Source organism: Papilio machaon, chromosome 18, assembly GCF_912999745.1.
Source record: "Papilio machaon chromosome 18, ilPapMach1.1, whole genome shotgun sequence".
NCBI classification, from domain to species: Eukaryota; Metazoa; Arthropoda; class Insecta; order Lepidoptera; family Papilionidae; genus Papilio; species Papilio machaon.
In genome coordinates this window covers 306636-324635 of record NC_060003.1, presented here as the reverse complement: position 1 = coordinate 324635, position 18000 = coordinate 306636, and the positions used below count along the sequence as shown (strand labels likewise).

The following is an 18000-nucleotide window of genomic DNA, read 5'->3' as shown; positions in this document are numbered from 1 at the left end:
TTCATGGTGACCAAGCTTCGGTAAGTACCTACTATCGTAATGCGTGTTTCACGATAATGCCGTCTCGCTGTTCTTGAAAAAGACAGGCAGCAATAGTATTAGTATCCAAATAAATATGTCATTTGAAATTCACGGTTAAGCACTGCAGGACTAAATAAGATCTCTGTTGATGGATACATCGTTGCTTGGAAATTAAGACTAGTTCAGTTACTGACAAAGAAATCTATCTATTATTAGTTGAAATCCTCACCACCAGCGTCAGCGCCAAAATCGCGAAAGTCAAATATGCTCATAATACGATGGAGGTCAACGTAGTAGAGTCATTTTTTCTTATCTCTAAGACATTATGGTACAAAGAATGACACAATGAGGTCAAAGACAATATTGACTGGCCAATCACAACAGTGTAAAAAAAGTAATTAGTTCTGTCTTTGGCGGTCAAAAGGTTAATGTCACTGTCGTGATTTTGACACTTCCAAATTGTCATCGACAATGAAAAACATTCCGCTAAAATGAAAATACCAAAAATGCAGTCGACTATAACTTCAGATTACATCAACCGTTTGTTAACTCAACCATTGCTTTAAAAAAAGGTGAGTAAATTTGATTTTTAAATTCTGATACACTGAAAATGTGAAAACTACAGGCGTTTTTAATTGAAATAAGTGTAACTTCATTAAATTCAAATATAAACTAAACCACAACAAAGGTATTTAAGTATACGCGTCACTAACACGTACTGAGCAGATTTAAAAATTAATTGTTAAAAATCAGAGAGATTCAGAGAATCTTGTAACTTATAATGTACAAGCTGTCGCCCGCGACTCCGTCCGCGCGGAATTAAAAAATAACTTAATAAGTAGCCTATGTGTTCTTGCAGACTATATTCTACATCTGTGCCGAATTTCATCAAGATCTATTGAGCTGTTCCGGAGATACCTTCAAACAACCATCCATCTAAACATTCGCATTTATGATATTAGTAAGATTTATTGTCAAAAGCAGAAATTCTTCATTATTTTCCTCGTAGATCCCTTGAGAATTGTACTTGTTTCGATGAACACATTATTCCCTGCTGTTACAGTTCTCATTCTAATTGTTAACTCTTAACTTTATTTTCTACAATCTTAAATTCCATCCTGTGGACCCGTGGACCGTGGATTCGTGGACCTTAACGGGTTTACATCTGGGTGTGGGATTCACTGGTCTAAAGTAAACAACGTAGGAAATGTTACCGTGATGAATAGATACTGTGATCACCAACGGGTCAGAGGCATAGCCGACGCGAGATGGAGGGCGGGCGGCAGTCGCGGCTGCTTGGCCGGCTGCTGGGCCGTCTGCGCGGAGACCACCACCGCCTGGACCACAACTACTCGCTCACCTCCACCGCGTGAGTTATACCATGAGAATAAACAAGAAGAATTCGCCCAGTGATGTAATACTTTACTCATTTCGTTGGTTTGTGTGCTTAAGCATCTTAAGGAATAAAATACCGACGAGTTCATGCCCGGTAATGTCATTTAGAAACTACTGAATTCTTTTAATCTAATAATCTAGATGTAGCACGGACAGCGCGGGCTTCGCGAGCGCCAACGAGGAGGAGGAGGTGGAGGCGTCACCTCTGAGCCCCGTCGCCACCTCCTCCTGCGGTCCAGCGGACGAGGAGCAATTCGCCGCCAACATCGACCTCAGGTTAGTTGCCGCGAGTCAATCCCGATTACGTAAGATGACGTGTACGTGGAGTGACGTGTATCTTCTGCTAGGTATGGTGGACAATATTTGACGCCGGAGCAGCTGCCTGAATTCTGCAACCAGCTCCATCATCTAGTGGAAGTCATCAGAAACATACAGTCATACGCTAAAGTGACGGGGGAATACCCAAGGTATGTTCTGTGATAATTGAATACGGTGGAAGTAGTTTTTAAGGTTTGAAGTATATCGGTTACCTGTATGGTGGTGCGTCTACAGCGAGCTAGAGAAGCGTCTGGAGCAGGAGGCGCGCGAGGTGGCTGCGCTGGCGTGCGAGGCGCGCCAGGCACGCGAGGTGGTGGCGCGCACGCGCACGCAGCGCCGCGCACTGCACGCGCTCAAGAAGCAGCTGACCGCGCACCTCGCCACGCTGCGCCACACCGAGATCCGCGAGCTGGAGGGCGCCGTGCGAGTCTCCGACCGCAAGCTCTACAAGAGCTGGGAGGCGCTCAAGGACTCCACAGACCCTGCCGCTTTCGAGCCACTGCTTGAAGAAATCAAGGTCTCACATAAACTAGAGAATATTTTCCTTGACGAAATTAGACGTTTACATGTTTATCTTTGCTGGTATTAATTTTGTTTTTAAAATGATATCCGTGGTTGTTGTCTGCAGAGTAAGCAGACTGCGTTGGAGTGCCTGGTGCGTCTCATCAACAACCGTAGAGCCGGCATCTCCCGCGCCGCGCTCGCCCCGCACCCCCTGCCGCACCCCCTGCCACACCCCCTGCCCGCGCCCCCGCGCGACGACGATGGTAATATCACCATACCATAGACCTGTCATAGACTTCATAATGCCATAGACAAAAATTTAGTTCACGGCATACGGCATCTAGTACATGGCACCGAAAGTACAAGGCGATGAAATAATCTAATACTCTTTTTACAATGATTTGGTATTTCCAATCTTAAATCAAACATTTTAGATACGTAGTTGCTGATTTCTTTTACATTCTTCGACTCGGGCTCGGTCAGATTTTCACAAATTTGTAACAAAGAAACGTATGCGTAGATGTATGGCTGTAGAAGAAGCGAGAGAGGTGTGCCAGGGCCCTGCCAAATACAAATCCGTTTCCTCCGCCTACCCCACTGGGTTATGGGCGTGAGTACTTGTTTATTTTATTAACATACGTAAATTACGATATACCGAATTGATGTAAAGTTTTAAATCAGTAACGTGGATTAAATTATTTGTAGAATTCATACGATTTCAAAATAATTTCTGCATAAAATTGTTTTATATGATAACAATTATACGACATTGTAGAATCAGCGACGTGCAATGCACGAAAGAGACACGATATCGGACGTCGCGCGACGCACAAGCGGAGGAAGCGAGACAGCACGAGGGAGCCGCGCTCCGTCCCGCTCTCCGGCGAGACCAGCCGCCATGGCGCCACTGTCACGGTACACAGATTAAAAAATAACATTCACAAATACAGTTCTTAAATTATTTTTGTGGCTCTGCTGCTATGGAAATAAATTTTATATTCAATTTAAATATTGTAGGTAACAGTGGGACAACCGACGTCAGAGCTAACGACCCGCGCCAGTGTTCGAGACATATTATTTTTCACCAGCAGCTAAAACCTATCTCACCATATTAGATAAAAAACTGTAAGAATATAAAATATACAGTTAATTATTTGATGCGTTTTATTGAAGTTTTAATATATTTGAAGCCTTTTTACGAGAAATATTCTTTTTAGATACCGGCACAGTCAATAAGGAATACATTTTTTATTTTATAAAAAAAATCGCGAAAATGACATATTAAACCTTTGACAGATGATAGAGATTCCAAGCGCAGGCGCCATCTACTTGGAGCTTTCAAATTTTCTGCCTATATTAATACACACCTTGAGTTTCTATTTCTGATCCTCGTGTATAATTATGTCGTTATCTCTGTTTTATCAAAAAGAACGTGAGAGATGGCAATATGTTTCTGAACAAGTAAAACACTTGCGGAAACTCGAGTTTAGAATAGCATAAAACAAACAAAGATGGTCAAAAGATTTTATTATACAAATATTACATTAAATACGTGAGCCGTGAGACGGGCCGCATGCTGTGCCTAGAGTAGTGAGCACGACGCGTAGGGCTTAGGGCTTCTTCTCCTCCACCGCCACAGTCTCGGGGCTCGGCGAGGGCGCAGGCTCCGACGCCGCTGACTTCACCTATGTAATTTTTAATTACCACTAAAAATGTTAAAACGCTAACGTGTCGAGGTATTTAGGATCACATACCATTTTTAATATTGTCTCACTTATTTTGTAATTATATTTGAATTTTGTGTAAGATCACTTGAGACTGATAATTTAACAAATATATGTGTCTATTATAAGAAAACATGTTTAGTGTATATGGCCATCCAAACTCTATAGAGGCTCACATTTTCGAAAGCGATGTAAGCAAAATAAAATGTTAATTATTGGTGTAACATAACCCAAAGCTACAAACAAGCCTTCATAATGTTTGAATATATCGGTATACCTCGGGTGCTGGGGGCGCGGGCTCCACCGCGGCGGGGGAGGGCGCGGGCGCTGCCACATCCTTCTTTTCCTCATCTGGCGTTGGCGCTGAACTGCTCAGCTGTTACCAACATTATCACATAAATCGTCACATTATAATACACGACGATCATAAAAAAATATACGATTTCTCAAATCAGATCTATTGTATGGAAAAGTATAAATAGCTACTTTAATGTCACTGTAATAAAATACATTTAAAATAAAACGATATTAGGAATTAGAAATGCTGTTTAATAAATTTTACTCGTCAAAAAATAATCGTTAAACGAAATCAAAAGTTTAATAATCCAAAACAAATTGAAATAAAAATCTTACATCTTTAAAAAATAATTGCAATTCAATTAATTATTGAAAAAATTACCTGTACAGCGACGAAGGCGAACAAAGCGATAATTACAAATAACTTCATGTTTCTGCACTGAATGGTTACCGCGAGATGTCAGACAATAAATGTTCGCGCTAGGACCGCGGTCTTTTATGACCGTGCACCGGAAGACGTATCAAAACAATTTCTGAACGACAATCGATAATGACGCCTGTTTATAAAACATAGCCGCCGCTGAAACAATTAAAAACGTTATCGTTCTATGGCTTGTTTCAGATTTGTCGCGCCACGAGTAGGCACAGAATGTTTACTGTGACGTCATGATCTCATAACCTGTGTTCGGGAAGAATACAAATTATGTCATAACTGCTTCATTGTACATTCCTTAAATCTAAGTGTCAACAACCTTTGTCCCTTGCATTGATATCCAGGCAGAAATTTGATTTTGACCGTACATTTTTTATATTAAAATCAAATGAGCAAGCGGCCACCTGAATTCGCCAAAATAACAAAGAGAATACTGCCCATTGACATGCGCAATTGCAGATGCAATGTCTAACTTTAGTCAACGGTGGAGAGGACGCATAGAAAGACGATATTTCTCCTCTCCAGCACTGCTTCCGCTTCACACCTGTCTTCTGTGTGGTCGTGGTATTTCATCAGTCGACCCGGCCCATTCGTGCACCTAACAAATATTGTTGTTGCAGGATCTACCACTGTTAAATCTATATATATAAAAGAAAGTCGTGTTAGTTACACTATTTATAACTCAAGAACGGCTGAATCGATTTGACTGAAAATTGGTGGGCAGGTAGCTTAGAACCAGGAAAAGGACAGGATAGTTTTTACCCCGTTTTCTATTTTTTATTCCGCGCGGACGGAGTCGCGGGTAAAAGCTAGTGTTATATAATTTTCCCGACCATCAATCTATCCCTAGTAATGAAACCCTTGAAACTTATTTTTACAAAATAAAAACATTCAATTACACAAGAAAATGTATTTGTAAATGTTAACATAGGTTTAAAACCTTGTTAAACATAATTCAAAAGTGCGTAGTATAGTAATTATAAGTAATGCATTCGACATAGCCTTTACAAGTACACCGTGAAACGTGAAAACGTACCGACCCACAATGTACTTAAATACATATGTATTTTAATAATTGTTTTATATTATATACAATATTAGATATTTATAAATAAAAAAATAAAAACAATTTTTACGGTATTTTCGTAACTAGCTGTCGCCTACAACTTCGTGTGCTATAAATTAAAAAAAAATCGACTTGTCTATGCGTGATTCCAGCCAGCCTTCGTTTCAGAAGATCCCTGGGATTGACTTAAGACCCGGCTGGGTGTAGTATATTACATAAGAAATAATGTTAAGGAATGACAAGTCGAACAAAATGTAGCTATAGGGGTTCGTCGAAACCAGTTGAATTTTGAAAGGAAACGTTTAGGAATATCTGGTTTAGTTTTTACAAAGTGCATGGCTTCTTTATTTTTGTAATTTAAAAGTTTTATGTTATGTGGAATAGATTCAGAAATCAGATCTCTATGGCCATATAGAGGGTATTTAAAAAAATCATGTTAAATAAAAAAAATTAAGACGTAATGAATTTATGATTATTTAAGATGCATAAAATTACATCGATCGGAAACCATCTAATTGCGAACGAGAAAACAATTAAAAACATTCAACCCGTAAGAAATTCATTATCAAAGTGGAAAAATTACGCATTTCTCATTTCATAACATTGATTTATGTTTCTCTTTGCATTTTTATTACAAGAACGTGTAAAGTTGACGTAAACTAAAAAAATAAATAGTTCACTCAACTACTTGAGGCACTATCATCATTATCATCAGCCCACTATACGCGCACTGAGAGGCTCGGAACTTACCCTAAGTTATAGAGAATGTATGATAGATTAAATTAAATTAAAATTTGTACTTGTTTTTATTTAACACAAATGGGCATTTTTAGAGCCGAACGTTATTGTCTACAAAAATGTTTGGCATGTTGTGCAATGACGCAAATATCCAGCAAATCTTCCCGATGTATTTGTACTCGCGAGTGTTCATCTGAGTGCTTACAGTCTAAACAGATGCAGTATAGCAATTGTTATCTCTACCATTATCCTTAAAAAAAAAAACAGTTTCAATATTTCACATGATCGCGTGCCGGCATTCGAAACTCCAGTAAGCATGCTTATTTTCCAGTCTATGTTCATTTGCAATGGTCGTTTATGTTACTTTTATCTCGTCATGCATTTTATGCTTTTTTACATTAATCAGTATGAATTGATTCTTTTAAAAAATGAATTTTTCAAAGTAAATATAAATCAAGACACTTGTGGTAAGAATTCCGTTTCACGAACTTTATGTTATTAAAAACCATGAGAGTTTAAAATTGTATACCTTCTTAAGATAAATCAGCAATTAAAATTACTTAGATGCAATTTATTTAAATATTATTGGATGCGCAAGGGGGAGGACCGCATAATGTGGTATTGGGCAACCTATGTCAAGCCAGTGGCAGTGGGAAGACGAAGGCTGATAACGAAGATGATATAAACACAGTGCAAGCTTCGGTGGAGCAGTGAATAAGCACTGCACTGATTAACCTACGGTGAAACATTCGATGAAACGTACCTAATTTCTACGACATTATTTCTTAATTGTAAGATATATTATCTACAAAATATATCTCGGTAAAAAGCAATTGGTCGAAATATTTTTGGTGATTTAAGATAATTTTCCGCAATATAAAATTACATTGAAATACATAAAATTAATAAAAGGCTTAAATAGTTTGAGACATTCTTGTCTTCATTTTTAACAGCACTGGGAAATTTCTGAACGAAGCTAAATTTTTGAACGCGTCAATTTCGTGACGTTGGCATTCTGTTATTCCGAAAATAATGTTGCCATGACATGAATATTACCCTGTTTTAAGTACTGAAGAAAGTAAAAATATTAATTACGTTCAAATTTTACCAAAACTTGCAGTTCCAGTTTCAGAGCTAACAGCCGTTTTAAGGTTTTCCTTCGTGTTTAGGTTCTAAAAATGGCATACAGCAATAAATGGTGATAAGATAGATAGATACATTAAGTTAAAGTTAATAAACTATAAATTTCGGTGAACTTTGTGGTTTTCAAAAAATTTAATTAAGAAGACTTTTAATTGTTGAGCATTTGGCAAATTAGTTTTTCGTAATGGCAACATTTGGCTGACATTTTGCCAGCTCGGTTCGATTTCGTTTGGCAGATGTAATTTAATGATGTATTGATTCAAATTTAATGAAATATTGAGGTGTATGAATGAAGTAACCTGTGTTTATCATAACATATTCGAGTTTATTTTTGTATTGAACGTTAAGTGCGTTTACGATAAAATATGGCATCTCGCGGAGGTATAATGGTAACAGGAACGAACGGAGCTGATTTCGAACATCGGGAAAAAATAGCGATACAGTATCAATTAAGGTGAGCATTAGAATTATATATATGTAGTCGGAGCTGTTATAGAAATACTCGTCGCTGTGGTAATGTGACAACGACATCGCATTCAGAGTTCCGTCAAAGTATTTTTAGACTTAAGCAAAAGGTGGGACCTTTCGCGCCACTAGTTTGAATCGATGTATTAGTTATTCATTAGAAAAATGTCATTTAATTTTATTATATACTCTTTTTTATCAATTATAAACAATGAAATTATTCAAAACATAGTTTCAAATTGATTTTGATTGACAATAAGTTTATTTGATTTTTTTCAACTTTCTATTTCAGTGCACTAAATAAATCAAGACTTAAGTACTGCGTGTTCTTCCATCATGTGCTGTTCATTGTGATGGTGGCCAAGCTCTCCGCTGACATACTTGACAAACTTGATATCTTCATACTGGAAATCGAAGAGTTGCAAATACCACCGGTTTGGACTATTTTTATTTAGCTTCCAGCATATTGTTACCTTTCTTATTCACTTCACTTTAAAGAAACTACAAACAATAATATGGTACATACAAATATGTCTTATGACAAAGTAATACTGCACAAATAATAGTATTCAATTAGTTGAATAGAACTGTATTTTTAAACTCCAAAATGGCTGCATGAATCTGGATGAAATTTGGTATTTATGTAGAACACTGTCTAGAACAGGGATTCCCAAAGTGGTTGATATAAAACTTAAAGCATTGCTAATTCTCACGCTGACTTCTATTGACCTAAGTTAGAATGAATAATTATAATTGATCTTAGAAGTAGGTAATTTGGCCATGAGGGGTCTTTGGTAACAGTTCATTTTGGAATAGAGGTCACTTGTACAAAATAGTTTGAGAATTCTTGTTCTAGAACACAAGGTTACATAACAAGTTTTTTTTAAAATTCCGCATGAACAATGTTGCAGGCAAATGCTATTAACTTGTATATTACCTCTTATATCTAAATATTTGTTTGCAGCCCCTCTGGTGGGAATACATCTGGTGCCTGTCTTTACTCCTCTCTTTCCTTGCCCTGGCAGCAATAAAACGAAACAACATAACAAATTTACGAAGATATATGTATGGCATAGTTTTCTTAGGTTTTGGTCCATTGTTATATTGCCTTATTTACTATTGCGGAGATGTTTGGAGATACTTGACTAAAGATGAGGATGAGGACATCTCAGAAATAGATATTGAGTTATGGCAGGTTGGTACAAACTTTATCTTTTATATATTAAATTCTCATATCACAATATTAGTTATCGTACTCCTTCCGAGATGAATTGACTGTTTTCTATGAATTTTTTTATGCATATTTAGTATGTTTGAGGTTCGGTTATTATCTATTTTTCCCACCCCTTAAGAAATTATATGGTAAAAGAAGGTTTGCCAGGTTGTATAGTTATGTCTAAAATTTTGTTACATTTAAAATTTTAATAAAGTAAATTGTTTGACTTTTATGGTGGTTGAAATTAAAAGAATATTTTAAAAAATGTAGTTGAATAAATTTTTTAAAGTTGTTAGTTTTAAATGACAATCTGAGATTTAGTTCAAACTAGATAACAAATAAAAAGTGAGCGCCATCTATCGAAAATAACCACATCTTAATCCATGAACTATGAAGTTTATTTTATTTCCAGAATAATATCATAGATGTCACTGTTTTGCATTTTTTTTTTATTTTTTATTTTTTTAATGTTATCTTATACTAGCTTTTACCCGCGACTCTGTCCGCGCAGAATAAAAAAAATGTACACAAGATAAAAAAGTTCCTATGTCCGTCTCCTAGTTCTAAGCTACTTCCCCATCAATTTTCAGCTAAATCAGTTCGACCGATCTTGAGTTATAAATAGTGTAACTAACAGACTTTCTTTTATATATATATAGATGTTATTACTTGTCTTAATATTTGTTTTGTTATTTTTAGGGTTACCCGTATGGCTTGCTGTGGTATGCATTTATATTTCTAGCGTCTCAAGTTCATTTCTTCCAATTATATTTTTGTACGTCTCTGCTGAAGGCATGGCGGGCGCGGGGCGCGCTCAGGAAAGCTGATTAAATTTAATTAAAGTTTTTTTTAAATCCATGGAGTTGTCACTATTGTTTATTGTTAATATTTGTTGATTTTAGATTATTTTATGGACAAATTGTTACAATGTATAACTAGACAGTTTATTTTATTTAAGAAAAAAGTGACAAATACTAATGGGCTCAGAGTAATTAATTTTGATGTTTATATCCTGTTTGTAACCGATCGTTTGTGACTTCTGTTAGTTTATAATCTGACTAGGAGTCAAATTGTGTTATATGTATGAAATAATTTTACAATATGCCTAGAAAAATAATGGAAGTCCACAGTCAGTTGATATTTTGTACAATATATTTATTTTTAGTATCTCTATCGACTCCAAATTTTTTAAAAGGGGTGCATTGTAAATATCATAATCAACATATTAAAAAAAAAGAGATATTTAACTTGTTTAATTTATAATTTAATTTTGTTTGTGTCAGTTTGTCTATTTGTATGTAACATATTTTGAGATCTTAAGTAAAAATAAATTTTCAAACAACATTTATCGTAAATATGTGAAAATGAATTTGTAAACTTAATTGATTTATGATTTTCTGAAGAACTATATTTTTTTTACTGCCATTTAAATGTACAATTTTCATTTGTATTTATAATAAAAGTTTACATAAATTCGTGTCATCTTTAAATATATATATTTTGATATATTTTATTAATCATTAAAACGATGTTTTAGTAAAGTGGCTGCATGCAACATATACCTTTGCCTTTTAGCACAAAAAAATCCAAATGTCAATTTTATTTTAAAAACTTAATCTCCCGCCATTTCCATTATCGCTTTGAACATAAATTAGTTAACTGGATAATTAGTCTCTATTTTGTCAAAAATAATGAAAGAGATTAAAATATATGTCATATTTTAATTTAAAAAAAACTGGTCTAGCCTACAATATAGAGTCAAACAAAGATATCTGTCACAGTTAGAGACGCTGCTAACAGTTCTGTCAGAAAATATGACAATGGCACAATAAAAAAACATGACATGAAATCTACAGTACGAAAATGACCATGACACTTGACATTGACTGAGGGGCGCTAGTGAGCTATTATGATATAGTTTGACATAAGCCCACCGGCCACTGGGTCAGATATACTTGTCAGTCTATATTAAAAGATAGTTGTAAAATATCCATTAAGTTACGTTGTCTGCGTTGACGGCTCTTATATTTGTTTTTGGAGTTTTCGCCCATGTGGTTGTTTGTTTTATTGAATAAATATATTTTGAATTTATAAATTTTTTATTTAATTAAATTTTATCAAAAATTTTATACGTCTTTTTCGAAGAACGACACGCTTAAATTTTGACCAGCAAAATAGGATGACTATAATTATTTAACTTATCAACAAAATATTCGTATAGATTATAAATATATTTTCCGATACTATCTTTATGAGGATAATATTAAATTATCTTGGTTTACTTATATAGATTTAGTTCAATTTTACAATTAGGTTCATCCCCAAAAATCTTAATAAATAACACAATATCGCGGGTGTTGCGATAACGTCTTTCAGATATACTTAGACGTCATATGACTCAATCAATCATAGCAAGCGAAGCAATTAATCTGAGATAATGATATAAATGGCGACTCTTATCATACAACGTACATTTGAAATCCAGTAAATACATAATTAAAATTCCTTAAGTAATTTTGGCATTTTTGTAATCATAGATATTAATTACTAGCTGTTGCCCGTAACTTCGTCTGCGCCAGAGAAAAAAAAATATGTGTTCTTCTAGACATGATATACATCTATGCCAAAAAACATCCATCCATACATTTAAACATTTGAATTTATAATATTAGTAAGATAAAAGATAATTTTCAGCCGCAGTTCTTTTAACTTTTATTTTATTTCTAGTTATAAAGTAAAAGTTTTTACATCGCGTAATAATTTTATTTTAACAATGAAATCAAATTTTTAGTTTAAAAAACTGTAACAACGTCTAAGAATAAAATAAACAGGTATATTTATAACATTAAAAATTTATTAAGTTTTTTTACTTTTTTATTTTCCGTGATTGTACTGTGTTGAGATGTAAAAACAACATTGTCTTTATATACATATATATTTTCTTTAAAAAAACAAATTCATAGGAGTCTTTGATCTTTATAAATGGAAAGGCGATTGCTTGGAAATGACAGCTTTTGCTTCGTTTCGATTTAAACGTGCTTGTTGATGTTTTGTGACAGTTATTTCTATCTCTATAATTAGTTTGAATCTATTCCACCGTTACAAACCACTACCAATGGCACTGATGCCAATATGGCGAAAACCAAATAGGCACAAAATACTACGTCTTATAGCCAGTCCATTTATAGAGGTCAGTATTAGGAGTGTGTGAGAGCCATCTAGTGTCAGTCTTGTTCATCGGCGATGGTGACTTCGTCGTCGGATGCGTCCTCTGCGGAAGGCGGGCTGCCGCTGTCCGCGGCGTCTGGTGCACAGCGACGCCACTTCGCGCGTCGGTTTTGAAACCAAGTTTTCACCTGAAAATAATAAATCTAATATATAAAATTCTCGTGTCACAGTTTTCGTTGCCATACTCCTCCGAAACGGCTTGACCGATTCTCATGAAATTTTGTGAGCATATTCAGTAGGTCTGAGAATCGGCCAACATCTATTTTTTATTTTATTTTTTTAACTGCGCGCGGACGTAGTCGCGGGCGACAACTAGTAATATATATGTTTCTTTAGGCTTTTATTACTTGTACATAATAAAAACTTTTTAATACATCTATGTGAATACCAGTTACATGGTTTTAGTCTGCGTACAAAGCAACTGACCTGTCTATCACTAAGTCTAAGTGATGCGGCGAGCGCCCGTCTCTCGTCGGGGCTGAGGTATTTGCTGGCACCGAACCTGCGCTCAAGGGCGGCGGTCTGAGCGGCGCTGAACCGCACCTGCCCGCCCTTGCGCCGCCCGCCCACACCCCACCATGGGCTGCAGCAACCGGGCGCCACTAAAGACAAAGACGATGTCAAATCGTTAAGGGTACCGAAGTACCTGACGTGAGTTCGAATCCTATTCTTCGACTAATTAATATAAACATATTAAAAAAACTTTAAATAATAATAAACATATTAAAATTTTAGTAATCTTACTAATATTATAAATGCGAATGTTTAAATGGATGGATGTTTGTTAGAAGGTACGGCAGAACGGCTCAACGAATCTTGATGAAATTTGGTATAGATGTAGAGCACAGCACACACAGACTAATAAGCTTTTTTTAATTCCGCGCAGACGGAGTCAAGGGCGACAGCTAGTAAAATATAAATAATAAAAAAAACCAGTGGGTTAACGAGTGCTTTTACAGTAATGTTTTTTATGGTAAATGAAAAGCATTTTTTATAAATGATTCGACCCACGGATAAGGAATTGATTATAGTACTAGAAGGACGCGAGTATTAGAAATCCGTGTTAGGTTTTAACTTGTATCACCATAAAATCATAAACATTATCAGTATCTAGAATTGGGATGGCCTAATTGACTTGTTCACAACATTATATGTTATCTGGTAATCAATTGATAACATATTACGAGCACTTGTATCACCAAAAATTACTTTAATTTCTTATCAACGGATCTACGATTGCTTGTTAGTGTTATGGTATACAATAATTATGAAATTGATTCATTTATTACTTTTATATTTATTAAATAGCTGTCGCCCACAACTCTTTGCGCGCGGAATTAAAAAAACGTAATAAGTAGTCTATGTGTTATTCCAGACTACGTTCTATGTCTATGCCGTTCCGGAGGTACTTTCAAACAAACATCTATCTATCTGAACATTCGCATTTATAATGTAGTAAAAGTGAGATAATATTATGCACATTCACATATGAAAACTTATTATAGAAAATGAACAGTTATTAAAAGCTCTGTAACCGAAAGCTTTCGTAATCCAATACTTTAGTAAACAATATCGATGATTAGCAAATTAAGACTATTTATAACTTCTTCTATCTTCTATTACTTTAAAGTAAATCTTACTAAGATCCTATACAAAAATTTAGTTCGACCACGTAACCATACAACGGGTGTGCGGATGAATTTAGATGAAGTTAGAAACTGGAACAGAATTTATCCCGAAAACATGTGCAATTCCGTGGGTTTGGAATAACTACAACGCACGAGACTCAGTTTTTCTTTAATTCTACGCAGACGGAGTCGTGTCATGTGATCAATGTAATTGATTTTATTGCCATCTAACTTAACGCCACTTATTAAGACAGCTACGATTAAGTGATAACATACTTAGGTTATAAATTAAGTTAGATAATATTGATTGAGGGAGTTAATCAGGTATCGTATTTATGTAAAGCTTTAACTGCTATTGTTTACTTGTGTTTTTTATTTTGTAATGTTTACTTATGGGACACCAATTCCGTATATGGTACAGAAGTTCGGTATGGTACGAGTACAATTCGGTACGAGAGAATGTTACTGATATTTGACCGCCTCTAGCCAATTTTATATGTCCATTTGATATATCTAATTTTATGTTTTTATAACTTTACATTGAAAACAAAAATATAGAAACGAATTTTATATTTTTGAGAAATATTGTACTCAACGAGTACGAGTAAATTAAATTTAAATGTGTAATTGAAGGTATTTCAATGTGTATTGTATAGGTTTTGAAACTACTAGTCGTCTATTCGATCAGTATAGCCAAATCGCCACAAAAACAGCGACTTTTCTCAAGATCATTTTAATAAACAGTTTACAAGCTACTGTCTTTGGTGATGACAGATAGAAATGTCGGCAACGCGCGCTGTGTACGAACTTTTTAGCGATTAAAATCGCCAGTTTTTGAAGATGTACGTTGCGTTGTGTACATACGTAGGGCATAAATATACTATCAGTTTTATATCGACGATATGTTGTATACAAATATCAATATTAGTTACACTTTGCTAATCTCTTTATCTATTTTTTAAGTAAATAGCGAAAAGAATTTTGTTTTTTTTTTTTTATTCGATAGCACTATCTTGAACGACGAATGGATTACCTAATATTAAACGAAATTAAATTAGGTACTGGGTTTGATATTTCCGGAAACCAATAAAAAAAAAAAATAAGTACTAGTAAATAAATAAATTTATAAAGATTTGTTAATGATCTCCCTTTTTCATCTTTTGGCTGAAAACCAGCTCGACGCTGTATCCTGACCGGTGTTGGTGAGCTGGAGGAAGGAAGGACGTGACGATCTCTTCCGGCGATGGGAGGAGAGGTTGGCGGACACCTCGGTGAGCAGGCGACTCGTCGAGGCTGTCCGCCCCGTCCTGCGCCAGTGGGTGGAGGCGAAGCACCGGGAGCCGACTTACTTCCTGACGCAACTTCTCACAGGGCACGGCTGTTTTGGCCGTTACCTGTGTGAAGTTGTGGGAATTGAGTCGGATCCCGGTTGCCGACATTGCGCGACCGGCGCCGTGGACACGGTCGAGCATACGCTCGCCGTGAGCATGGCCTGGGACGCTCAACGCGCCACAATCACTGGCGCAATAGAACGCGATCTGTCGCTGCCGGCCGTTGTTAGATCGATGGCCGACAGCGAGCAGAGCTGGGCCGCCGTCGCCTCGTTTGCACGCGAGGTGATGGCGGCCAAGAGAGAAGCCCTGCGGGAACGGGAACGCGCCAGCGAAACGCTGCCGCCCCGCAGGGCCCCAGCGAGGGGCCGCCGGCGTACGAGGTACGCCGCGGCCCTTCAACCAATTTGAGGTGGCCACGCGCGGCAGGCCGGGGGGCCTGCTGCGCCGAATGTGGCGGATGCCCTCTCTCCTGTGTTCCGAGGGAGGGCATCATAGGGTGGTGGGAGGGGGTGTTAAAAACAGCCCCTCCCTACACGTGTCGAGCCCCTACCAAGGGGCTCCCCTAGCCGGGTCGTGGATAAACTAACGTAGATGCCACGGCCCGGTCAGGCGAAGGAGAACACCGCGGGGTTTAGTGGGTATTCCGGTCGCCTTCGGCGGCCGGCGAGTCCCACACGAAACCGTCCCTGCTGCCCCCGCAGCACGGACGGCGAAGTGCGTAAATGCATTCCCCGCGTCAACAAAAAAAAAAAACCGGTGTTGGTGAAGCTGAGCCACCCCCTTTTTGCCATCACAGAACATTGAAAATATCTATGTTTTAAATTTTTGTTAATTTCTATGGCAATAAAAAGTTTATAATAAGAATAAAAATAATAATTATTATATGTAAGATTTATTCACAATAGTCTCTAGGAAGTTAAAGTAGGTAGATTAACCTCAGGAAAAAAAAATTACGGTAAGTCTTTATAAAAAGATAATAATATTATCTATATGCAGTGTCATCAATATCAAGCTTTTACATATCACAGAACATGACAAATAATAACTTAAATGATAATATTACAAAAATATAGCAGACAATGATGAATAGAATGTTTGAAGTTCTGTTGACAATTGACGGCTGTACATAAAAAAAAACGTTTAAAGCAATTCTTCACGTATTACTACGCAATGTATTTTGAAAGAATAAGGTTGTTGGTACCTCTATCGAATCCATAGGTGTGTCGTATGCTGTAGGGGTGTGCTATCAGTCTGGTGGCTGCGAGCTGGCTTCGAAATAGGTGTTCCGTTATTGCAGGCTCGCTGTAGTAGCTGGGCGGAGGCCGTGACTCCACCGAGTAGCTGTCTTTGACCCGGTGCGTCCACGGCAGACCCGCCTTCATCGGCAGCGGGTACAGTGGATATGTGCTCCTTCTCACTTCCACATTTAAGCTCACTTTTGACAATTCTATATCTGTCTTAACGACTTCTGAAAGCCGAGTCGTCACTTCGTCTATGGGTTGCGCTTTACTTGTACATGTGAGAGGCTCTTTAGGCTCGTTGCTCAAGTTTCTGTGAGGCTTCTTCGAGTCCTTGAGGATATCCTCGATGAGAAATGATTTCCTATGCTTGCAGGCGCACATGTCGACGGCTTGGCCGGTACTGCCGAAATCATTATCAGTGTTATCGTTACGAACGTAATTGATGTGTACAACACGCCTAATCGTCCGCCGATAGCGAAGCACTTTGCTGCATACTTTTTAAGGGCATATTGACAGGGACGAGATTAGCACTGGTTGGACAGACCGCTGATATCGACGGCAATCTGATCCCCCGGCGATGATGTTATTAATTTCCCAATGTACACTCCAAGTGCATCCAACTTGAATTTTTATCAAATGTAGTGAAATAAGGGGCATAGTTAACTTGTAACACGTATCATTAACTCGCTTACGAGTTTACTTTCGTAAAAAATCTTAGTGGTATTTAATGTTTAGATTATTTATTTCCACTTGACTCTGTAGACAAATTCTTCATTGACTACTAACATAGTTTTCATTGCTCCTGTTATGTTTATCAGATGTTGAATTAAAGAGAAAAGAGTCGGGCGCATTGCTCAGCGGCGCAATAACATCATCATCAAAGCGAAGCTTCGCCCGCACACCCAAACTTGTCACAGGCTACTTATCCTGCAGACAGAGCTATGCGAAAAAAAGTTCGGAAATGCATTTCAAAATAAAACTGCATCGAAAAATTTACTTGTTTATTATTAAAATTATTATAATAACAGAGAATGTAATAAGAAATATACTACAATTTTTTTTAATATGTTTTTAATATTTATTAACACAAATGATGCTATATTTAAGATACAAAAAAATATGTATCCTTACTTATTTAAAAAAAACGTGAAGAAAGAAATAATTATTATAATTTTCCCGTTTAGTATTTTTCTAACTTTATTACTGATTTGCCTATGTCTGTACTTATTTAGTCTGTACCCTGACCAGA

General features: G+C 36.7%; 3 protein-coding genes across 3 annotated transcripts; 2 read left to right on the top strand and 1 right to left on the bottom strand.

Annotated features, from left to right (window-relative positions):
• The first annotated feature begins 1199 nt into the window (after positions 1 to 1199).
• Positions 1200 to 3341, top strand: LOC106715536. The gene is made up of 7 exons (XM_045682245.1): positions 1200 to 1390; positions 1558 to 1692; positions 1764 to 1883; positions 1969 to 2251; positions 2363 to 2501; positions 3014 to 3153; positions 3256 to 3341. The coding sequence occupies exons 1-7, from the start codon at positions 1290 to 1292 to the stop codon at positions 3331 to 3333; spliced, it is 996 nt and encodes a 331-aa protein (XP_045538201.1). The 5' UTR covers positions 1200 to 1289; the 3' UTR covers positions 3334 to 3341.
• Positions 3342 to 7838: 4497 nt separating this feature from the next.
• Positions 7839 to 10151, top strand: LOC106715535 (protein jagunal). Its single transcript, XM_014508837.2, has 4 exons — positions 7839 to 8093; positions 8397 to 8538; positions 9069 to 9299; positions 10020 to 10151. The coding sequence occupies exons 1-4, from the start codon at positions 8005 to 8007 to the stop codon at positions 10149 to 10151; spliced, it is 594 nt and encodes a 197-aa protein (XP_014364323.2). The 5' UTR covers positions 7839 to 8004.
• A 2055-nt stretch (positions 10152 to 12206) lies between these two features.
• Positions 12207 to 17169, bottom strand: LOC106715524 (transcription factor LBX2). Its single transcript, XM_045682234.1, has 3 exons — positions 16712 to 17169; positions 12975 to 13150; positions 12207 to 12676 (listed from the first exon to the last, which is right to left on the bottom strand). Exons 1-3 carry the CDS (start codon positions 17130 to 17132, stop codon positions 12545 to 12547), a joined length of 729 nt encoding a protein of 242 aa, XP_045538190.1. The 5' UTR covers positions 17133 to 17169; the 3' UTR covers positions 12207 to 12544.
• Positions 17170 to 18000: the final 831 nt, after the last annotated feature.